General features: G+C 40.9%; 1 protein-coding gene across 1 annotated transcript; it reads right to left on the bottom strand.

Moving 5' to 3' along the window:
* On the bottom strand, positions 1-24,152 carry PDIA3 (protein disulfide isomerase family A member 3). Its single transcript, XM_034994455.1, has 13 exons — positions 23,853-24,152; positions 18,024-18,102; positions 15,301-15,418; positions 10,855-10,962; positions 9,153-9,282; positions 5,158-5,274; positions 4,732-4,857; positions 4,322-4,504; positions 3,186-3,294; positions 2,453-2,581; positions 1,826-1,905; positions 651-708; positions 1-441 (listed from the first exon to the last, which is right to left on the bottom strand). The coding sequence occupies exons 1-13, from the start codon at positions 24,017-24,019 to the stop codon at positions 328-330; spliced, it is 1,518 nt and encodes a 505-aa protein (XP_034850346.1). The 5' UTR covers positions 24,020-24,152; the 3' UTR covers positions 1-327.
* Between the last annotated feature and the right edge of the window lie 186 nt (positions 24,153-24,338).

The raw sequence follows: 24,338 nt of genomic DNA, 5'->3' as shown, positions 1-24,338 counted from the left end.
TTTAAAGGGGGCTCATTTATTGTCACTGTTCCAAATGTACAAAAAAAATTAGAAAATAACCCCCCGATTCAATCCCCCCACCCCCACAACATTCCCCCCAACACAAATAGTTTGTCCCAAAACCACAAACATCAACTGGTCCTGGTATTTCCATAAACAGTGCAGCTAAGAAACAGTTTAGAGAAAATTTAACGGGATTCAGATTATATCCATTCTGTCCTCTCTGCCCTGAGAGTAATAATCCCATACGGGTCCCAGTCCTCCCCAATGGTCTTCCCATCTCTGGTGGACGAGTCCTTTCACAAAGTGGCATTTCTTGCTGCTGCCCTAGAGATCCTCCTGTGCCTTCTTCTTCCTCTTGGTTTTTTCTTCTTGAATTATAGGGGGATTTGTTGCCTCTCGTTGTAGATAGCTAATAAAATCACTTAATTCACGGCCACCCTGAAAACAGAAAGATCACTCTGAAAATTTAACCTTTTAAAGAACCATGGATTTTTTTTCCCCAATAGGAAGACTTTTGAGTTTGTAAAAGCACATTAACAACACATATATTGACCATGAAATTGAAAGTTTCCAGTTAAATAAAACCCAAAGAACTGGATATGTGTGTGTATGTGTGTATTTGTGGGGAGATGAGACAACGCACTTACTTCATATTTCTTTGGATTTAGCTTCTTGTTGGCTGGAGAGAAGTAGATGGTAGGAAAACTGGGTTAAAAAAAAAAAAAAAAACGTTAACTCATTCCAGGTGCCGGAATAACTCCAACATACTCTTCCCCAAAAACTGTTTCTGGGAATAACTTCTCATGATTTCTATTTCTATTCTTTCCTATTTTTGAAAGATTTTATTTATTTATTTGACAGAGGGAGAGAGAACACAAGCATGGGGAGCAGCAGGTAGAGGGAGAAGCAGGCTCCCCGCTGAGCAAGGAGCCTGATGTAGGGCTCGATCCCTGAACCCTGGGATCATGACCTGAGCTGAAGGCAGATGCTTAACCAACTGAGCCACCCAGGCACCCGAGGGAGATGAGCATGCGTGTATGCATGCAAGCAGGGGTGGAGGGGCAGAGGGAGAAGGAGAGAAAGAATCTTAAGCAGGTTCCATGCCCAGTGCAGAGCTGACCTGGGGCTTAATCTCACGACCCTGAGATTAAGACCTGAACCGAAATCAAGAGTTGGATGCTCACTGGGTGTTATACACAAACAATGAATCATGGAACACTACATCAAAAACTAATGATGTAATGTATGGTGATTAACATAATAAAATAAAATTAAAAAAAAGAAAATAGAGTAAAAGAAAAAAAAAGTTGGACGCTTAAGCAACTGAGGCACCCAGGCACCCCTCGTGATCTCTCTCTCCTTTTTAAAAATTTATTTGAGAGAGAGAGAGAGAGAGAGAGAAAGCATGACGAGGGGGCGGGGGGGCACAGAGGAGCAGAGGGAAAGAATCTCAAGCAGCGTGGAGCCCTATGCAGGGCTCAATCTCACAACCCTGAGATCATGACCTGAGCTGAAATCAAGAGTTGGATGCTCAACCGACTGAGCCACCCAGGCACCCCAATTTCTATTTCTGACCAGATACTATTCTCTATCAGTGGCTAGGTTACATCCTATCAAAACTCGGTAACATGAGAGCTCACAAAATCTGTGGCAGTCATGTGGGCCCACGCAGCAGAACTCCAAGCCAGAAGGCATCAGTAAGTTCTGTGCTCAACTGCAATGAGGGATCCACTCCCTAAACCATGCCCAATAAATGGTTTATAAGCTTATTTTTTTCCCTATCAATTACTTAGACACTTTTATTAGCTTTTAATCTACTTACCCTCTGACTTCATATGGAGAAGGCACATCATTGGCTGTGGCATCCATCTTGGCTATGATAATATTTGGGTCTTTTCTGAGCTGTTAATAAAAAGGTTAGATCTTTAAACTTTCTTTTTTTGGTGACAGAGAGACACTTAGTCAAATCAGCACTTAAAATAACCTCATTTTTAAACACCTCAATAATTCTGCTCAGAGAGGAAGAATAGTGAGACTTGTACATTATACCTCGCTTTCTTTGTACAGTATTTCTTTTCTCTCTTGGTTTCTCCATAGTAAGACTCTATTTACAGCCACCTTCAAAATTACCTGGCCTAAATAAGACAGTACAAGGGCTAAGTCAAGAGAAACATAATGGATTCATATAAGCCATTACCAAAATTCAGAAGCCTGGATACCTTAACTACAATCTAGATTTGAGTCTTTGGAGTGGAAAGTCAGAACAGGTGTCTGAGGCACTGCACAGGCTAGAGACACTAGGGGGGCAGTCAGGAGAAAGTAAACAGCTGAAAAGAAATCTACCAGTATTAGGTATTGAATTAATTAGGATAACTAATTTAGCCAATGCTGAATATGTGTGTCAACTTCCCAACTCAAATTTTATCTTCAGAATATAGTTCAGACTTACCTTCTCTCCCAGTTCTTTATACTTAGGCTCCAGATTCTTACAGTGACCACACCAAGGAGCATAAAATTCAATCAGTACATCTTTATTTTCGTCATTCACTATTTCATCAAAATTCTCTGCTACCACTACCTGGAATACACCAAAGATTCTCTAGTTGGTAAGGCAAGGTGAAGAATAAAATTCACATGCTATATTTGTTTCTGGACCCAAACCGTCTCAAATTTGATGTATTGTCACTGAAAATATGTCATTGAAACCCAAATCACATTGACAGATTGTATTAAAGATGTTCTGGTCATTTTCCGGAAACCAACTCATTCCCATGTCTGTCACCTGTCAAACTTTGTTCAGGAAGCCATAGGAGGAAGTAAGTACTACCCAACCCTTCCCTATCTCAAAGCGACAATTCTGAAACTATTCTTAGAGGTTAGCTTGCTCTATCCCGAAGAGTAACTTAGTTCTAATATAAATACCATCCAAAATTCTAAGATTTTATACTGAGCATTATAAGCTCTGCCAATGCTTATTTTATGACACAGGGAGGTGAGGACAAACAAAAACAAAAACAAAAACATGATAGCCAACAAGGTCTCACTTAGACCCAGCATTTTTTGGAATAAAGAAATGAGGAGAGTCAATTATATCTCAATAAAACTAAGAGCGCAGGGGGAGAGCAGGGGGAGATGAGGACAGGCAGCTGCTTAGAGCCCTGATGAGGCTGTGAACTCCTCACCTTTACTGGCCCATCATTGCTCTCCGGGATGGGCTCAGACTTCAGATACCTCTTCAGGTTGCCATCAAAGTAATCTTGCAGGAATCTTTCAAGAGCCTTGCCATCACGTCTGCAATTAGAAAGACAAGGGTCAGGCTTGTTAATCTTCCACTGAGAGGATTAAAAGTCATTTCTTAGAATAGTTTCTACATATTCTAGCTTCAATTTCAAGGTTAGAAATTGGAAGCTAAAAACAGGAGAAGCTTATCTCTCAATATGCAGATCTACTGACTGAACAAAAACCACCTCCTTGTATTTCTAGTGTGTTCTTTGTGGATTAGAAAGATCAGAGAAGGAAGAAAACATTGGTCTTCTGGAAATTCACTTCTGCAAAAGAACCAGGTCTTCGTTGCTCTGGAGAATACCGCTTATTTATGGTATCTTGTTTTACTGATTTGCTCACAATGAAGATTTTCTCTGGTTTTGGTCTCCCAACATCTCAGAAGGTGAAAAGTCATATACTCTTCCAGGGTTTTAAGACCTTTCCATTCCCTGAGTTTACATAGGTCAGGGTAGTATTCCAAGAAGAAAAGACATTCTACAGGGATGGGAGGGGGTTGCACTGGTCTGAAATTACATCAATCTCAAAGAGACTGTCCAATGTTCTCTATCTACTATTTCTTTTTCTTTTTTTTTTTTTTTTTAAGATTTTATTTATTTGTTTGACAGAGAGAGAGACAGCGAGAGAGGGAACACAAGTAGGGGGAGAGGGAGAGGGAGAAGCAGGCTTCCCACCAAGCAGGGAGCCCGATGTGGGGCTCGATCCCAGGACTCTGGGATCATGACCTGAGCCGAAGGCAGACGCTTAACGACTGAGCCACCCAGGCGCCCCCTCTACCTACTATTTCTAATGGCAGGGTGGAAACAATCATGTAAGTATTCCAAGCCGCTATCCTTTTGTTAGTTTTCAGAATTTATTAAGGATTGTTATCCTTAAATACCTATAGTTAAATTAATTGAGAAAAATGACAATCATAGGTCTTAGCCAGAAGACCTATCTTCACATTCTAATGTTCTTTATAAATCCTTCGTAGTGTAAAAGGTTTTAAGTTTCTTTGCAGAATCAAATCCCAAACCTCCGTTAACTTGTAACTCACGAGAACTCCTCTTGCATGACAAACTTCTCTCCTTTTGCAGTTCTGATAGCAACAACAGGAACCTCTCCAGCAGTGCTTTCCAAGCCAAAATCAGAAAGTTCGTGGCTAAAGGTTTTGCGGCTAGCTACAGCAAAGCTGAGTTTGTTTCCAGCATCTAGGAATTTCTTTGCTACCATCATCACTCTGTGAGAAACAAAATATTTATGCCAAGATTTACACCATAGTGGTAAAGCACTTCTAAAAATTAAGTTAAATTACTATTAACAGAATTAAATTACTTCAAATGGTTTTGGGGAGTCAACTGTTCCCATTCTTATTGGCTCTCACATCATACACTGTAACAGGATGAGAAGAAACTGTTTACACACTGGGTAAACTTATTTACTAAGGGGAAAAATGATCCTTATTACCTGTTTCTCCAATAGTTGGAACCTTTAGCATTCTTTTCATAGTCCACATCATAGTAAGCCACAAGTAAGTCCTTGCCCTGTATCAAATCTTTATTGTCTTCTGTCATGTGAGGGCAGATCCCAAAACTGAAATAAATAATCCATTATCAAACTGTCAGGTTTAGCTATGTTATGGAACTATCACAAAGTAACTGATAGCACATATAAAGGAAAGAAACTTTCAATGTAAAGAGTAAGTACTGAGCAATATACCTTCTAAGGAGTCCTAGGGTCCACACATTACTGTTTTAATATAAAACTTCACTATTACTGTTCAATCCCTTGAATAAGGCTATTTAATCCAAAACATGGATCTGCTTAATAACTGAGGTAAGGAAACTACAGTGAAGCCAAGAAATCCCAAACAAGATATAAAAAGGTACTCACATGTTTTCTTGGATAAATTTTTTAATCTTGCCACTAGTCATTTTCTGTTCTATATATGCCACAGTCTTGTCCTCAAACTTGTTCATTAAATGTGAAGGACGAAACAAGGTGATACCCCTTCAAAAAAAAAAACAAAAAACTATTAGTAGGTAGGCAGCAGCAGAATGATCTTCCATCTTTTATTTAAAGCTCAGATATCTCTTCCTGTCATTTTTACTGTCACCATTTAACCACATAAGGACTCTTTCCTGGGACTGAGGGCTTGGCAACATGACCTCATCAAAGCTAAGGTGCTAACCACCTTAATCTCAGGTGCAATAATGGGGTATGAAGGTTTAATAAACCCTGCCATGGAAAGTTAGGAGACTTTGGTTCTAACTGTAACCCCATTAATTTTAAAGACCTTGTGCTAGGTATCAACTGAATCCTCTTGGGCTTCAGCTTTTTCTGCAGTACAAAAGGGGACTTAAGGGGGTTAGAGGATTAATTTCCAAACCTTTAAAAACAGTAACAGAACCCGACTTACCCCCAAATCCCAGGATGTACAATAAAGTAGAGCTTACTCTTATTGGAATGTCCTTGCCTGGCTCTCCCCTTGAAAATTCAACTGTCCCACATAGTAAAAGAATTACTTCAGTAGAGAAAATATTAAGATTTCTTCCAGCTATAAAATTCTATAGGTAGGTATACAATTATAGATAATGTTTAGCTTGAGTTTATTAGAAATTCCTTTGTTCTATATTTCTCTTATCCCAACAAACGGAGTTTACCAATTTTTCTCTTGCTGGTACTATTTTGCCCCTCTATCTAAGCCAGGCTCTCCTCACTCCATTGAACACTTGAAGCAAATTCCTTCTTTCTTTTTTTTTTTTTTTAAAGATTTTATTTATTTATTTGACACAAACAGAGAGAGTGGAATCACAAGTAGGCAGAGGGAGAGGGAGAAGCTCGATCCCAGGACCCTGAGATCATGACCTGAGCCGAAGGCAGACGCTTAACTGACTGAGCCACCCAGGCGCCCCGCAAATTCCTTCTTTAATTTTTAGCCTTGTTCAGCTAAAACTGAGCCCCAATTTGGTTCTGAGTCATGGGTTTATATCAAGTGCCAGCTTTCTCAGAAAATACCACTGTTCTAACTACTAATCTCTCACCTCTAAGTTCTCCTTCATTCATTCCTCCTCCCCACACTGCACACACACCCACATACAATTTTTTTTAGAGAGACAGACAGCACAAGCAGGAGGGGCAGAGGGAGAGAGAGAATCTTAAGCAGGCTCCATGCCCAGCGTGGAGCACGATATGGGGCTTGATCTCATGACCCTGAGATCATGACCTGAGCTGAAATCAAGAGTCAGACACTCAACCAACTGAGCCACCCAGGTGCCCCCACCTACATATAATTTTATCACTTGTTTTTGTCTAGGCTTCAGCCCTTTTAGTCCTCACATCCCTCTCTCACTCTTCCAGTATTAACCACTGACTTCATGTCAATCAAAACACAGGCATTTTAGGGGTATCTGGGGGATACCCCAGTTGTTATGCATCCGACTCTTGATTTTGGCTCAGGTCATGATCTCAGGGTGGTGAGATTGAGCCCTGCATCCGGCTCCGCCTCAGCGGGGAGTCTGCTGAGAATTCTTTCTCCCTCTCCCTCTGCTCTTCCCCTCTAAAAAAACAAAAAACACAGGCATTTTATAGAACACAGGGAAATTACATAGCAAAAGGGAACTTAATACAAACATGCTGGGCAAGCAAAAATGTGAACAGGGCTAATATTGCGGGGTTTTTTTTTTTTTTTATCGTAGTTACCAACTTCAGAGCAGTTATTCTCAAAAAGATAGAAATCCAGCAGTTTCAAATATAATCTTTAATGATGTTGTGGCCTTGGTGTACACATGATGACTTTAAGACACCCTTCACGTAAGGTCTTCTCAGTAAGACTTCTAATCAGAAGCTGATAGGCCACTTTAAAGGCAGCCACAATGAACACATCTAAGGTTAACAGGCTGATCTGTGATGTGCTTAATGAGCCAGAGAGGGCTCCACAACGGTTCACAGACCTGGTGTGTCTTAATGTAAAAGGCAGTCAAACCTACAACTTTGCATCTGGACTTTCTAGTTTCAAATCCTAGCTCTGCCACTTAACCGGCTGTGAAGCTAGGCAAATTACTTAACCTCTCTTGGGTACTTTTCTCCTCTATGAAATAATAACAGATCTGTCTCACCAGTTGTTAAGAGGATTAAATAAGTCAATAGTAAATGGCACATACTAAACACTACATATTTTGTTAAATATAAATCAATAACACTAGCCCTTGCACACTCTTCTTCTTTATATGCTCACCCTGAGTGATCTCATCTAGTCTCATGGTTTCAATAATTATTTACAGGTGCTTGACCTATAGAACTTTAGAACTTTCCCCGAATTCTAAGCTCATTTATCCATTTGTCTATTGGGTCTTCACTGGGACATCTCACAAACTTTACACTCACTAGGCCAAAATGAACTCATTATCAATCCCTTCAAATTTGTTTCTCTTCATCTTTTTCCCAGCTTGATAATGACGGTTGGTGGCCCAGTCATCCAAGTTATAGAAACCTATATTCATTCTAGATCTTCCTCTTTTCACACATGGCTAGGGACCAAATCCTATTGTTTACATTTTTGTATACTCTCTCCTTTTCCATGCCCCTAAATGCTGCCTTAATTTAGTCTCTCAGTGGTCACCCTTAGTTTGGACTCTTACTGCCTTGCCATTCCTCCCCTTTCAAACCATCATCACATGGGTACCAGCAACTTTTCTTCTGAAACACAAAAATCACATTACTCTCCCGTTCAAAGTCTTTCAATGACTCTCACGTGTGTAAAAGAGAAAATCAAAATTCTTTTGTATGCACTTAAAATCTTCTATAATTTGGTCTCTGCTTACCTTTCCCTATCACCTCATTTATAAACAATACTCCAGTAGTACTACAGGTCTCAACATTCCTAAAAGTTGTTCCACATCTTGGGGCCTTCACTTCCGCCGCTCTATCTGGAATGTTCCCTTGTTCCTTCCCTCCCTCCCTTCCTCCCTTTCTTTCTCTCTTTCAAGATTTTTATTTATTTACTTGTCAGAAGAGAGCGCACAAGCGGGGGGAGCGGCAGGCAGAGGAAACAGGCTCCTGCTGAGCAAGGAGCCCAATGTGGGACTTGATCCCAGGACCCCGGGATCATGACCTGAGCCCAAGGCAGACGTGTAACCAACTGAGCCACCAAGGCATCCCAGGAATAAAGGTTTTTTTAATTTTTATTTTTTTTTAAAGATTTTATTTATTCATTTGATAGAGAGCAGGAGGGCACAAGCAGGGGGAGTGGCAGAGGGAGTGGGAGAAGCAGGTCCCTGGCCGAGCAGGGAGCCTGACTTGGGGCTCGATCCCAGGACCCTGGGATCACGACCCAAGCTGAAGGCAGACACCTAACCAACTGAGCCACCCAGGCACCCAATAATGTTTTCTTTAAAGTAGGCTCCAGCCCAGCATGAAGCCCCACATGAGGACTGAACTAACAACCCTGAGATCAAGACCTGACCTGAGATCAAGAGCCAGATGCTTATGGCTCTTGAGCCACCCAGGCGCCCCTATCTGGAATAATTTTTATCCCAACTGAAATAACCTGCCTGGAAAAATTTATCTTTCAAGACACACCTCAAGAATCACGTCCTCTATGAAGTTTCTTCTGATACTACTCCCGACCCCGAAGGAAAAAAAATCACTCCCTGTTCTTCCGGCACACCCTGCATACATTTCTATTTTAACACCTATAATGCTCACTTAACACTTATATATTTAAATATATTCACTGTCTCCCCCTACTAGAGGCACCTCAAAGGTAGCAATAGTTCCTAGCACTTAGCTTAATAAATCTTTCAGAAGAACTAGGCATAAAAATCACCAGTTCATACAATTAGTACTTGGTCCAGAAATTTACAAGGGTATTCAATTCAGTCACTTACTCTCCATCATCATCATATTTGTTCACCAGAGACTCCACATTGGTGTGTGCAAATCGGTAGTTATCCCTCAAGTTGCTGGCTGCTTTTAGAAACTCAGAGTGAGCTTCACTAAATAAATCTTTGAAAAAACCTATACAAAAAATGTCAAACACAAGGAAGAAACAGTAAGTGCTGAAACATAATTAAACTTTCAAATTCTTCTATTTTCATTTTTGTAAAAGATTTTTTAAAATTTATTTGTCAGAGAGAGAACATAAGCAGGGGGAGCAGCAGGGCAGAGGGAGAAACAGGCTCCCCACCAAGCAAGGATCTGGATACGGGACTTGATCCCAGGATCCTGGGATCATGACCCGAGCCAAAGGCAGACATTTAACCAACTGAGCCACCCAGGCGTCCCATAAAATTCTTCTATTTTCTTTTTTTTTTTTTTTAAAGATTTTATTTATTTATCTGAGACAGAGAGCACGAGAGGGAAGAGGGCAGAGGGAGAAGCAGACCCCCCCGCTGAGCAGGGAGCCCAATGCGGGACTCGATCCTGGGACTCCAGGATCACGACCTGAGCCGAAGGCAGTCGCTTAACCAACTGAGCCACCCAGGCGCCCTAAAATTCTTCTATTTTCAAAGCCTTCATTCTATTCACAGGTAAGCAAAGTGAGACAGGTAACAGGACTGGGTCTGCTTTACCATGACTACCTAGGATATTTGACAAAATACTTAGGAGGAGAATTTTCCCTCTACCCTTAAAAAAAAAAAAAAATTTGTCCCAGGGAGCCAAGGGAGAGGATTTGTCAGAGTTCAAGCCTTTTCTAGTTTTTCACAATTAGATTTGGGCAAACTGCTTAACTTCTTAGTTTCAGGGGACTATTTTAGGTGTCAGAAGGATCAAATAAGACCGTTTGCCAAAATAAACCATCAATTACTTTACTGTATTTTTTTACTTGTTGTCAGAACTTCAAGTCTAGAAAAGTGACTGAAACCTAAGTGTTTATTAAATGTCTGCTTGTAGTTAACTCCTTGAAAATATACAGAATCGGTAAAATCCAGACAATAAGAAGTGGCTTTTAGTCAAATTTAAATTACAAACCATCTTCTACTGTCAGAAAGTCAGTTTTATTATATTATGAGATTAAGAGAAGCACAAACACAGATTACATGTTTAAATTTATTTTTTAAGTCAACTACCTTATACATTACATTTAAAACAAAAGAGAAAACACTTAAGATGTAGAATGTATTTAACTGCAAGTTATTTTAAGGATAAAATGAAATACTGTAACACCCAAGAAAGCAAAGTACACAAATCCTAGTAATTTGATCTCAAGAACTAAATCTGCTACTACTGTGAAAACAGTAGACACAGAGGTTTATTATTTACTAGTATCCTCCTACCTAAAAACCTTATTTTCAGTCTTAACTACCCTATTGAGTTAAATCTCTGAGTTTGAGATGCAATAGAAAAAGCTGAAGATATTTCTCTTTTGGGTCTTTAACTGAAATTTCATCTTTATTTGTAAGAACACAAAGCCATTCCAATAAAACAGTTTTTTCCACATTATGGTAATGCTGACCTAAATCTAGGAGTTGTCTTTTCAACTGTCCCCAAGGCTTCCTAAACTGGTTTAACTTTCTTGTTTACTCAGATACAGAGGGTTTTTGAAACCAAATTGATGATTTTGTTGTATATCAAATATTTGCTACTTACCCACCACAGAAGCATCTTTATCACTAATGAACTTCTCAAATTCTTCCTCAGTCCTGAGAGGAACTGAAGCTGGTCCTGCCTGCTTCTTCAGGTGGCTGACAATTCCATCTTAAAAGATAAAATGAAAGATTATAGCAACACAAATTTCTAATTTTTGAGAAGGCAATCATTCACATAATTCAAAATTCAAAAGGTTCAAAAGGGAGGCATTTGGCTGGCTCAGTCGGCGGAGCATGTCCCTCTTCAATCTCGGGGTTGTAAGTTGGAGCCCCATGTTGGGTGTGGAGATTATTTAAAAATATAACCCTTAAAACAGACATATTATGCATAAACAAGCAATTCTGTATTTATTCTTTTCTTTCTTTTCTTCCCAAATGGCAGCATACAACTATGCTATTCTGTATTTTGTTTTTGTCATTTAATAGAGTTTAGAGAGAGTTTACGCCAATGTACATAAAGAGCTACCTCAGTCTTTTTTATACCTGCACAGTGTTTCACTGTATGAATGTACCATAACTTATTCAATCAGATACATATGACAGACATTTCTTAACAATTTCTTGCTGTTATAAATAATTCTGCAATAAACAACCTTGTACTAATGTCATTTTGCACATGATTGAGTAGATCTGTAGGGTAAATTCCTAGAAGTGGATTCACTGGGTCAAAGAATACATGTATTTATAATTGTCAAACTACCTCCCCAAAGAGACTGTACTTATTCATAACCCTACCAGGGATTTATTAAAGTGTTTATAACAGTACACATTAATAATGCCTTTGTTCAAGTTATTCTCTCTGCCTAGAACACTCTCCCCAGATATCCTCCTGGCTCCCTTCCTTAACTCCTTTAGGTCTTTACTCAAATGTCACCTTCTCAAAGAAGCTCTCCCTGACCATCCCATTGTAAACTAAAACCTATTCACCTCCAATGCTCCCGAATTCCCTTCCCCAGCTTTATCTTTCTCTATAGCACTTTTCACCCACCTAATTAATACTCTATCCTTATTATTTTCATCTATCTCTTCCCATGACAAAGTAAATTCCAAATGCATAAGGATTTTTGTCTGTTTTGCTCAGTGATATATATCTAGCTCTAGAATAATACTTACTAGCACGTAAGTTTGAGAAACATCCATTTTACAAATAAATTAAGTAAGCAAATCCCGTATTCTCAAGGAGCACAAAGAGTCACTTGTAGCCTTACATTTTAAAGGCAGAAAATGCATGAACTTGGATAGCTAGTACAAGGTTTTAACTATATATAGGTCAAGTTATGCCATGTACAGGATCCACCTACATCACACTTTCCTACTGAGGTGAAATGGGCTAGATAAGTAGAACAATTTAGAAACACAAAAAATCATCTTATCCCTTAAACTTCTGGGGTCCACTAAAACCATTCAAAGGCTCAAAATGCCCACAGTTCAGACAAGGGCAATGCGCCCCCTCCATAGTATTCTATCTCTTGCACCCCCTTTCTAAGTACTCTACTGATTTGTTAACTGGCCAAGACAGAATATTATTTAACTCTTTCGACATGATTGAGTCTATTCTGCATTTTTTCTAATGTTTCTTCCTTCTCTCTCCCGTCATGGACATTTTTTCCTTTTAAATATTTTCCTCAATTCCTCACATAGGAGGGGTTGCATCAACAGATTAATTGAAATTGAATATGATTTGTTTAGTCTCTAAGGGAATTATTATTACTATATCATGATATAAATTATGAAGAACTTTAACCTGTGGCTATGATGAGAAGTGTTACTTTTCTCCGTAAATATTTAAAATTCTGTGGAAGGTATAAAGGGAGTGCAGAGCAACCAATTTAAGCAGGAGGGCAAAGAGCGTAGTTTGCACAGAAGTACATAAACGAAATAATACATTCTAAGTAGCCAAACATCTGACCTCCTAGTCAGATACTAAGAAATTCTTAAATTTAAGAAATCTATTGTTACAGCCCAAGTGACAATATCTGACCAGTAGCAGTCTAATTGGGTTCACCTACAATTTAGTTAAGGCATGCTCAAGTTCAGAAAAACATTTCAATAATTCGAACCGCTAATTCCATCCTAAATTGAACAAATAAAATCTGAATGGTAACATGGGGTTCTTCATTAATACTTTTAAGCTCATGAAATTTTTTTTTTCCTTCTGTGCTTAGACATACCAAATTTTAAGTGTTGGCTAAATGACCTCAGTGGAGTCAAAGTATTTTTTCATGCATTCAACAAAGAGTTACTGAGTATCTACTGCATGTGAAGAGTCTAGGTGCTGGAGACAGAGTAGTAAATAAAGTAAACAAGGTCTCTGCTTTCTTAGAGCTTACAGTTTATCTCCAAATAATAAACAAAATCTCCAAATAAACAATTACAAAATGATATAATAACCAAAACTATGTAGAGAATTAAGAGGATGAGGTGGTTAAGAAAATGACTGGGTGGCTACTTTAGGTCTGGTGGCCTGGGTAAGCCTCTGGGAGGTAAAATTTAAGCCATGATCTGAATGACAAAAAGGAGCAAGCCATGAAAACATAGGGGAAGATCATTTCGGGCTGGGAATATAACCAGGGCAAAGGTCCTAAGGTGAAACAATCTTAAGATGATACAAGAGTTAGGTAGTGGCCATGTTATGCAGAGCTTTGTATATGAGTAACAATCATGCAGACTGAAAAAATTCCACCTCCCTAAAATACCTAACTGAACCTCTTTTCTCTTAGCTTTCCATCATGAAAAGGTAAATAAAATGTTTGTCACTACTTGAAAGACTTGGCAAAACTGTCCAAAATATTTTTTCTCATCAATTATAGGCCCTAGAGGATCCAGTCCCCATTTGCCTCTCAAACTTCATCTGTTGGGGCGGGCCTGGGTGGCTCAGTAGGTGGAGCGTCTGCCTTCAGCTCAGGCCATGATCCCAGGGTCCTGGGATGGAGCCCCACATTGGGCTCCCTGCTCAATGGGGAGCCTGCTTCTCCCTCTCCCGCTCCCCCTGCTTGTGTTCCCTCTCTCACTGTGTCTCTGTCAAATAAATAAATAAAATCTTTAAAAAAAAAAAAAAAAAGCTTCATCTACCATCCATGCTAATTATACTCCAGCCACATGGTCTTTCTATCCCTCGAACTCATCAAGCTCAGTTATACCTTAAGGCCTCTTTGTATACCTCAGAGTCTTTCCCCTCTGCTTGGAAGGCTCTGGCCCAAATCTTCTCAAGGCTAGCTCATGCCTATCATTCACGTCTCAGCTCAAAGGTTACAGCCCTGCTAACTCCGATGATGTGGTACTCTCAAACCCAGTCACTAGCACATAAATGGTTTTATTTTTCTCCTTTAATGCTCTTACCACTAACTGAATTTATCTTATATATGAAATTAAATAATTTTAACTGTGATAAGATATACGTAAAATTTATTATCATAACTATTTTTAAGCATACAGTTCTGTGGCATTAAGTACATTCACACTATTGCATAGCCACTCTCCAGGACTGTTTTCATCTTGCAAAACTGAAACTCTACTCATTAAAAAAACTCCCCATTTTCTCCACCCTGTAGTCCCTAGGAATCACCACTGTACTTTGTCTCTATGAATTTTACTACACTAGGAAACTACATACAAATATATCTTCAAGACCCTGCTCGTAATTCTTTGGGGTATATGTCCAGAAGGAGAATTGCTAGATCGTTTGGTAATTCTATTTTTTTTTAATTTTCAGGAACTTCCATACCGTTTTCCATAGCAGCTATACCATTTTACATTTACACCACCAGTGCAAAATGGTTCCAATTTTTCTGCATCCTTTTCGTCCCTTGTTATTTTCTGTTGTGTGTGTTGTTTTGGGATGTAAAGTAGTTATCTACATATACTTTTAAACTTGGTTGTTGTCTTCTTCTCTTCATCTCCCAGAATGTAAGCACATAAGAGTAGGAAACTTGTCTGTTTTATCAATAAATACAGAGCACCTAGTATATCTAAAATATCTGGCACAGAGTCTAAGTACTCAATAAATATGTCAATTGAAAAAAATGCCTAGTAGACCTTACAACTCAAGTTCATGTATTTTCTACATTACTTACATAATCTGTTTATTTAGAGAAGTCTTTTGTTAGATACTAAATAGACTTCTTAGATGAATTTTTTTCTTAAGATTTTGTTTATTTATTTGACAGAGAGAGATGAAGAAAGCACAAGCAGGGGGAGCAGCAGGCAGAGGGAGAGGGAGAAGCAGACTCTCCGCTGAGCAGAGAGCCTGATGCAGGGCTTGATCCCAGGACCCTGGAATCACGACCTGAGCCAAAGGCAGACGCCCAACGGACTGAGCCACCCAGGCGCCCCTTAGATGAGGAATTTTTAAGATTACAAGTATGTTGTTTAGAAAAATGTCATGTTCCCACTACAAAAACAGGGTACTTAACAAATAAGTTTCCAAAATGTAATCCAGGATCCTTACCGGCAGTCCTAGGCCCATCGTAAGCACCAGCTTCTTCACCATCTCTAAATATTTTCAGGGTTGGATATCCACTGACTCCATACTTATTACAAGTGTTTGTGTTGGCAGTACAATCAACCTAAAGATTAAAATACACGAACCATCTATTATCCAGATGTTTGTTGCAGGCTCCTTCTATATTCCCAAAATATTAAAGACTACTCAAATCTTAAGAGGATCAAGCAATTCTTTGCACACATGCCACAGAACATATATTTTAAGCAGACTGGTGCTGGGCTAGTTACATACAATCACCTAAAGAATTGGTTAAAATTTAGGTTGCTGGACCTCCTACAAAATGCACAAATGACTATTTAAATTCTTCCCTCAAAGTCTCTATTATTTAAAGCAGTGGTCTCCACCTTCTTTCTGCCTTAGAATATGTGAGGGGGACGCCTGGGTGGCTCAGGCAGTTAAGCGTCTGCCTTTGGCTCAGGTCATGATCCCAGGGTCTGGGGATTGAGTCCTACATTGGGCTCCCTGCTGTGGGGAGCCTGCTGATCTCTCTCTCCCTCTCAAATAAATAAAATCTTAAAAAAAAAGTGGGGGGGCACCTGGGTGGCTCAGTCGTTAAGCGTCTGCCTTCAGCTCAGCTCATGATCGCAGGGTCCTGGGATTGAGCCCCACAGCGGGCTCCCTGCTCCTCAGGAAGCCTGCTTCTCCCACTCCCCCTGCTTGTGTTCCCTCTCTGTGTCTCTCTCTGTCCAATAAATAAATAAAATCTTAAAAAAAAAAAAAATATGTGAGGGATAAATTGCTTAAATTACTAACAGTATCTTTCTTACTTTGATAATGATTATTATAAAGGGGATGGATGGATGGAGGTACATATCCTTTAGGTGGGGTGGAGTATAATTTGATTTGGCAAATCATCTAGTTATTAGCAAAGTACCAATACTTGAATATGCTCCCCGAGATAATTTGAATATGAACTAAACTATAACAAGGTAGTTCTAGAGAGACTTGCTATCAGGAAGAAGGAAAACAATTCCTATCTAGCCACTTACTCTAAAGTCAGCAGTGCTATAGGCACTTTGCATATGTTATTTCATTTACTCTTCACAAGATTCTGAGGTATGGTCCCAATGCTTTAACATAAACTGAGGTGTAGAAAAGTAATGTGTCCAGAGAAACACAGGCTATAGCTACACAAGGCAGGAATTAAATCATGACTGAACTTTCTTTTTCCCCCAAGGCAAACAGCCAGAGAAACATCAGGATTAAAAGCAGTTTCCAAAAACAGTCCTATATATGTATGAACTATTTATTTGAGGTGACCAAGATGTGTCCTTTTATTTTTTTTAAAGATTTATTTATTTGAGAGAGAGCAAGCGCGTGAGCACATGGGTGAGGGGAAGGGCAGAGGAAGAGGGTGAGAATCTTAAGCAGGCTCCACACTCAGCACGGAGCCCAAAGTGGGGCTCAATCTCGTGACCCTGAGCCGAAATCAAGTCGGCTGCCTAACCGACTGAGCCACCAAGGTGCCCAAAGATGTGAGCTTTTATACTGCAGCAACTATGAGTTTACTATAGAATAATGGCAAAATTCTAGAAGCATTACTGATTTTTTTTTTTAAAGATTTTATTTATTTGAGAGAGAGTGAGAGCTAGAGAGAGCACACACAGAGGTAGAGGGAGAGAGAGAAGCAGGCTCCCCGCTGAGCAGGAAGCCCAACTACATGGGACTTGATCCCAGGACCCTGGGATCATGACCAGAGCCAAAGGCAGACGCTTAACCGACTGAGCCACCCAGGCATGCCATAGAAGCATTACTATGATTGTAAGAGCAAATACTAAGTTTATAGTTGACCAGCTAGCTACATACTTACAACATCCTGTCATTTTCCTATTCCCATCACCATGAATATCATAAGGAAGTTTAGGGAACTCATTTATTCAACAATTTTCCTCTGACCTTGACTACTGTATTTTTACTTTCCATATTTGCCCCTTAATTCTTATTTACCATATATTTTACCTCTTTCTTATTCCAGTAATTCCCTTAGTTTTACTACTTTTAATCTTTAGAAACCATAATTAATACAATAGTCAGTTGTGTATTTGCCCAGAAACTAGCGTTCTCTTCTTAGTACCATAAGAGTAGAGAAAATGAATGTTAATTTTAAAAACTACTATTTAAAATACCCCATTTTCTTCTTTCCTTTTTTTTAATTTAAATTTTAGTTAGTTAACATACAGCACAATATTGGTTACTGGAGGGGTGCCTGGGTGGCTCGGTTGAGGGGTCCAACTCCTGCTTTCTGCTCAGGTCATGATCTCAGGGTTGGGAGATCCAGCCTGGTGTCAGGCTCCTCGTCAGGGTCCGGGCTTAGCGGAGTCAGCTTGAGAGTCTCTCCTCCCTCTGCCCCTCCCCCCACTCATGCACACACTCTCTAAACAAATAAAATCTTTAAAAAAAATTGGTTTCTGGAGAAGTCAATGATTTGTCACTTACGTACAACACCCAGTGCTCCTCACAAGTGCCCTCCTTAATGCCCATCACCCATCTGGGCCACCCCCACCCACCTCCCTCCATCAACCTTCAGTTTGTTCTCTACCCTTAAGAGTCACTTAGGGCTTGTTTCCCTCTCTCCTTTTTTTCATTTCCCCCTTGGCATGTGTTTATCAGTGAGATCATATGGAAAATATCCCATTTTCTTTAATGAAGAATCTGCCTAGACTCACCTTTGCTAATGGGACTATTCCTTTTAATCTGGTTGCTGCGGCTTCATACTCAGGGGCAAGCCTCTTGCAGTGTCCACACCTATATAAATACATTAAAAAAAAAAAAAAGCCAAATTCTCAGTTTAATCCTTCAAGATTGTTAGCCATGTTTCTCTAGGACAAACCTCAAACTATAATACAACTTTTGAACTAGTAGCTGCTTCCAAAAGCAAAAACATCACCTGAACAACATCCATTACTGATAAAGTAACCAGAGCTCTCAAGGGCAAAGGTATTATCCCTAACCTGAGGCTGATGCTAGGACTAGCATAGTTCAGAGGAGCCACCATTTTCTCAGTTAAAAGTATAACTGAGCCTTGAAAACTATAGTCAGAATTATACCCCACATTAAAGAGGGAAAGGGCTCAAGCCTTCGGACTAATTAATGAGAACAAAATGAAGAGCAAGATAGCAGCAATCCCATTTCTGGTAGCACTTCCCAAAAGGCACATTTTTAAGAAACCACACTGTGATTCTTAAAAATACAGCGATTGAAAGCTTCTAAGGTTCCAAGTATGACATTAAATCTTTAAAAATCACCAAGGGCGCCTGGGTGGCTCAGATGGTTAAGCGTCTGCCTTCAGCTCAGGTCATGATCCCAGGGTCCTGGGATCAAGTCCTGCATCGGGTTCCCTGCTCCTTGGGAGCCTGCTTCTCCCTCTGCCTCTCTCTCTCTGTCTCTCATGAATAAATAAAAATTAAAAAAAAATAAAAATTAAAAAAAAAATCACCAAGAACTTTTTCTCCATTCCTTCAATAGGAATCTCTTTGTCCAAAAACCCAGTTTGAGGGGGTAGAAGGAGGCCCAAAAGGCACTCATTTGCTAGATACTTTAGCAGCTGTTAGAGCCTTTTTTTCTTCTCAGCTGAGTTTCAACTCAGCATTAGAATGACATATTTAAGACAGCAAGCCCTATTTTTACAGCTACATAGTTCATCTGGCTGTAAGAACTGATGAGGATAAAACATTGTCAGTTAGAGTATTTTCCGAGAGGGCCATCAGAAACATCTGCTCCTAGCCTGGGAAGTCCTGAGAGTCCCACAGGCACACTGTATATGCGATGCGGGGAGAGGGGAGATACTCCTCCTTAACCATGTATATATAGCTAGCACCAGCTATACGTCATCTCTTCAAAACCCAATGGGTTGCAGAGGGACCACTTGGAGAAGGTAAAGTAGTCCTGTAACCTCCCCACAGATAGCAAAAATAGAATTAGAAAACAAAAAGAAACATGGAAGAAACTTGACCTTATATATTTCATAGCCAACAGTCTCAAAATTTATTTTATTAAGTGATGGACAAATAACTTGGAAACATTTTGCCCCTAAAACGTGTTTAAAACAAAGGACTACAAGAGCTTATATTCTTTAAGGTCTTTAGTAGGAGTTCGATTCAAAAAGAATCATTAGAAAGCTTAAATGAAGGAATGGTGATATAAAAAATACTGCAATATTAGATGTTAGTTAGTGTTACATACATATTTACTAGAAGTATAAAAGGATCAAATGATAAACACCAAATTCAGGATGGGGGTGTACATAAGACAGGGAAGGGATGTATAGGCTTCAACTGTACTGCCTTTAATTTTTAGACCAGGTGGTGAATAAATGGTATTCCCTATACTGTATTTCATGGATGCGCATTTTACCTTATCTGAAATTGGCATGTGCCCTGCAATCATGTCATAGTTTCAACGGTAGGATTTCCTTCTTTGTGAGACATAAAATAAGGATTCCCCTCCCAACCCGCGGCATCTTACATGTATATGGAATATGGTATTATTCATTACATCCTCTGTATTCCTTAGATTGCAAAATAAATTAAAAACTCGTGTACTTGGGTTGCAACAAAAACACACAAATCCTAACTGATTTAATAAGATAACCAATTTATCTGAGAAATTCAGGCTTTGGGGAACATAAGGGCTCAAAGATTTAAAAAAAAAAAAAAAGTTAAAGGGAGTAAGAATTGGATCTGGGCCTTTAAGAATTTAAGGCTTCAGCCAGGACCTGTCCTGGGGTATTTTAGATAAGGGGAATAGTAGAGCAAAGGTAAAATTACTAGTGAAAATGATACATTCGGAGAACTGTGGAGGGCTTTGTTTATTAAGAGATAATAAACATTTTATGTGTATTGAGACTACTCCGGTCAGCAATATATATAACAGGAAGGGGGAAAGGAGAGAGAAAAATAGAAGCCACCTAGAAGATAATATATTTCACATGGTAGATAATGAAAGCTTGGACCAGAGCGACAGCAATGAGAATAAAAAAGAAACAAGACAGATTTCTGTTGAATACCTAATTATCAAGAAGGCTGAGGCAACAGACTTAAGAAGTTTCACCTCAACCATCTCAAAATATTTGAAGTGAAAAAAAATAGTATAAAATAATTAGACCAGACCAGTCGGTATCAACCCAGATGCATACAAAAAATACCCATGGAGGGAACCAAGGGTGTTAGGGAGATATGTGTATAACTATCAAGGCTGGGACTGAAAACCACTGCCTTTTTTTTTTTTTAAAGATTTATTTGACAGAGACAGACACAGGGAGAGAGGGAACACAAGCAGGGGGAATGGGAGAGGGAGAAGCAGGCTTCCTGCTGAGCAGGGAGCCCGATGCAGGGCCTGATCCCAGGACCCTGGGATCATGACCTGAGCTGAAGGCAGATGCTCAGCGACTGAGCCACCCAGGCGCCCCTGAAAACCACTGCCTTAACCATTTGCTGCATCCATAAAGTCATCAAATGTCCAAAGGAAGGACCTGTTCAACGAGTTCCAGAGAGACTAGAAGAGACTGCCTTCTTCAGATTCACCAGGAATGGAACTCGGGTGGAATTTGAAGAGGAACATCAAGATTAACCACTACTTCTTTCACCCAGTCCTAGATAGTATTAAAAGAACAATTCCATCACTTTCAGGGATGGCACCTAGCAGTAATAGTGAATCCCAACATACATTCAATCAACAATCATTACTTTGTGACGAAAGTCTCTGACAGAAAAACTGATGTAGTCCTTTCCCTATAGGAACACCAGTCTGGCAGGGGTGACAGACAATATTAGGTCCCAACTGAGAGGCGGGAGCAACCAGTTAGTTGTCCAAGGAGCTAAATCTTGTTGAAAAGATCAATTTGGGGTGGGAGGATACATCAGAAATTCCAAGTAAAGGAATTAGCATGTATAAAAGAAATATTTCATTTTACACTATCCACATATTTTTTTCTTTTTTTTTTTAAGATTTTATTTATTTATTCGACAGAGACACAGCGAGAGAGGGAACACAAGCAGGGGAAGTGCGAGAGGGAGAAGCAGGCTTCCCGCAGAGGAGGGAGCCCGATGTGGGGCTCAATCCCAGGAGCCTGGGATCATGACCCCAGCCGAAGGCAGACGCCTAACTACTGAGCCACCCAGGCGCCCCCACACATTTTTTTTCTATATGTACTCCAGAAACACTGTATATCAAGAATCATTTAATACTACTGTCCTAGAAGGTAGAGCACAAATCTACAACATAAGTAGATGTTGAGGATTTAAAACTTACTTAACGTTGATCAATAAATTTTCAGATACTATCACATTTAAACAGTGTTATTTATTTCCCCAGAGAAATTCATATACTCCCATTCTTACAAATTACACAGATAAAACTTCATAATGGAAATGAGTCTACAAAGTCAAATGCAAAGAAATTTTTCACTTTCACTATAAAACGAAAGTGCAAAAAATACCCAAAAACAAATGAGATGAAGAACTTGCTCAAAATAGGTCAATTTACTTTCAACTGGATTAACTGTTCCTATCTAGCTTGTGAGCCAGTTCTGATCTGTACAAAGGATTATAGCAGTCAGAAAACATTCTAGGGCGCCTGGGTGGCTCAGTTGGTTAAGCGACTGCCTTCGGCTCAGGTCATGATCCTGGAATCCCGGGTTCGAGTCCCGCATCGGGCTCCCTGCTCGGCGGGGAGTCTGCTTCTCCCTCTGACCCTCCCCCCTCTCATGTGCTCTCTCTCATTCTCTCTCTCTCAAATAAATAAATAAAATCTTTAAAAAAAAAAAAAAGAAAACATTTCTAGCTGAAGTATTAATAAATAAAAATAGTTGAATGTGAAGAAATAAGGACATTATCAACAGGAGACTTCCTTGATTCCAAATTAGTCACTCAGAAAACTGATCCTGCTTGCCCGCATTGTGGAGGATTACCTTACCTTCTAGACCAATTAAAAGCAGACACCACAGCAGGGATCCACCCAATTTGGGGGATAGTTTAGTGCATGACGGGATATGCAGTTTTTAGGGAAGCACATGCAACAATTTAAGGTAGACCCCTGCAGTCACAGAAGCACCACCCAGTTTTGATACAACCCCATCCAGCCACTCTAAATACAGTTACGCCCCTTCAAAGTTAACAGCAAGGTTATATGATTGGGAAGAGTAGTTTCTAAGATGGAATGTGACTTCTGCAGATGTATAACGAGAAAGACCACCTGTGATGTGTAATCAGTACTACCAGTTGGCCACAGGAATGCCTGCACATAAAATCTGTCACAAGATGAAAACAAAATTTGTTGCCTCTAACACATCTTTCTGGTTCAGGTGGTCTTCATTACCAGACTTCTTCTAGTATTACCCCCAGCACGGTGGCTGAACCCTTGCTGAGTAAAGACCAGAGTTAGAAGCAAGTAAAAGTTATACATCAACTTTGTTTTACTGATACTTTTGAATACAAATCATTTTTAATTAAAGGTATTGTGGCAGGAGGAAAAAAATTAAGTACTGTAATCAGCATGAATATATTGAACCATCCCAAGCCTGATAATAATCATGGCTCTCTGCGGTAAGGATTTGGGAGTTTAAAAACAAACAAACAAACAAACAAAAACATTCAGGTCTACTCAATCAGAAATCCTATTTGCTCTCTCCCCCATACCCCCAACTTTTTGAGTTAGTTGTATCCTAAGGAATTCACACCCTTGTTCAGTTATATCACCCTGAAGTGGACTATTTCTCCCCACACTGATTACTTTCTCACTGGAGTCTTTTTGGGCATTCTTCCTAATTAAAACCGACACTTTAGACAGATTTCTGACGGCATTTCTCTTTTCACCTGCTCTTTTTGACGGGATTCTGCCGGTGCCGAAATGGGATCAGCTTAATGGAGAAAGCGTGCACCATGCGATGGAATAAAATAATTGCCGGCCTCAAGAAAGCATTTATGACCATTCTGCAGCCACTGAGTGACCTTGGCTAGAAACCAATGGCTGCGGAGCGTGGGGCAAGAAGAAAGGAAGTACTCTGGGGGCCCAGGGCCTCTCCTCTCTGCACTTGGTGAAATGTTCGCTTCCGATATAAAGCCTTGGGATGCCTCGTTTGTAGGATGGACAGCCTTAACATGGACTCAGCCAGAAACCGTAAAGATACCGTTTGTCGGATGGAGAGCATTAACACGGACTCAGCCAGTAAAGATACCCATCTAAGCGGGGTAGGGGGTGGTTAAACCCTCTGCAAATAGGAAGTGCCGCAGGAGCAGCGAGGTAAGGATGTGCCCCTACGTGAGCGGGGCCTGCGGGTTTTCTTCCCGGGTCCCGCTCCCAGGCAATCAGCACCGACTTCTCCGCTCTTGCCGAGGCAGCTCGGCTCACCGGGGGTGGGAAACGGGCCGGCTGCAGCCGGGCCTGCTGGTTTGGTGGAGGGCGCCAGCGCTGCGTAGGCCCAACCGCTCCCGCGCCTTCGCCCCCGGCCCAGCCGTCCCTCCCCGCCTCCCTCCCGCGCCCCGGCTTAATGGCCTCACCAAGGGGCGAAGAACTCGACGAGCATGAGGCCCGCAGAGCCTGTATCGGAGATGCGACTCTCGAAGTTGTCGTCAGTGAGTTCCAGCACGTCGGAGGCAGAGGCGAGCCCGGCCGCGGCGAAAAGCAGCGCCACGCCGGGGAACAGCGCTCGGCAGCGGGGGCGCATGGCTCCGAGGTGAGGCTAGGGGCGGCCGGGAGGGTCGGGGGCTCGGCGGGGATGCGGAGGCCGGCCACAACCACCCAGCCTGTGCCTGCGCTCGCGCGTCTGGCCCAGGCGGACCTGCAGCCGGAGGTCCCAACCCCCCAGCCCGGCTCGGGCCGCAGTGTGGCAGCCGCCGATTGGCTGCGAGGCGCCTGCGTCGGGCGGGCGGGACCAGCCGGTAACCGCCGAGTGGCCGGAGAGCAGGGCGGGGCCGAGGCGGCGGGCGCCGGGGAGAGCCGGGCTGGGAGGAGTCCTGGACCGGGGGCTGGGGCTGGGGCTGGGG

This window comes from Mirounga leonina, unplaced genomic scaffold, assembly GCF_011800145.1.
Source record: "Mirounga leonina isolate KUSES-001 unplaced genomic scaffold, KU_Mleo_1.0 Mir_91, whole genome shotgun sequence".
Classification (NCBI taxonomy): domain Eukaryota; kingdom Metazoa; phylum Chordata; class Mammalia; order Carnivora; family Phocidae; genus Mirounga; species Mirounga leonina.
This window is presented reverse-complemented; position numbering and strand designations above follow the sequence as displayed.

Bases quoted from the DNA above. Each gene is read 5' to 3' on its own strand.
- PDIA3 (XM_034994455.1), bottom strand. From the start codon at position 24,019: ATGCGCCCCCGCTGCCGAGCGCTGTTCCCCGGCGTGGCGCTGCTTTTC. The intron at 15,419-18,023 runs GTGAGTCTAGGC...TTTAATCTTTAG, and splicing joins GAATAGTCCCATTAGCAAAG to GTTGATTGTACTGCCAACAC. The intron at 4,858-5,157 runs GTGAGTACCTTT...TATTTATTTCAG, and splicing joins AAATTTATCCAAGAAAACAT to TTTTGGGATCTGCCCTCACA.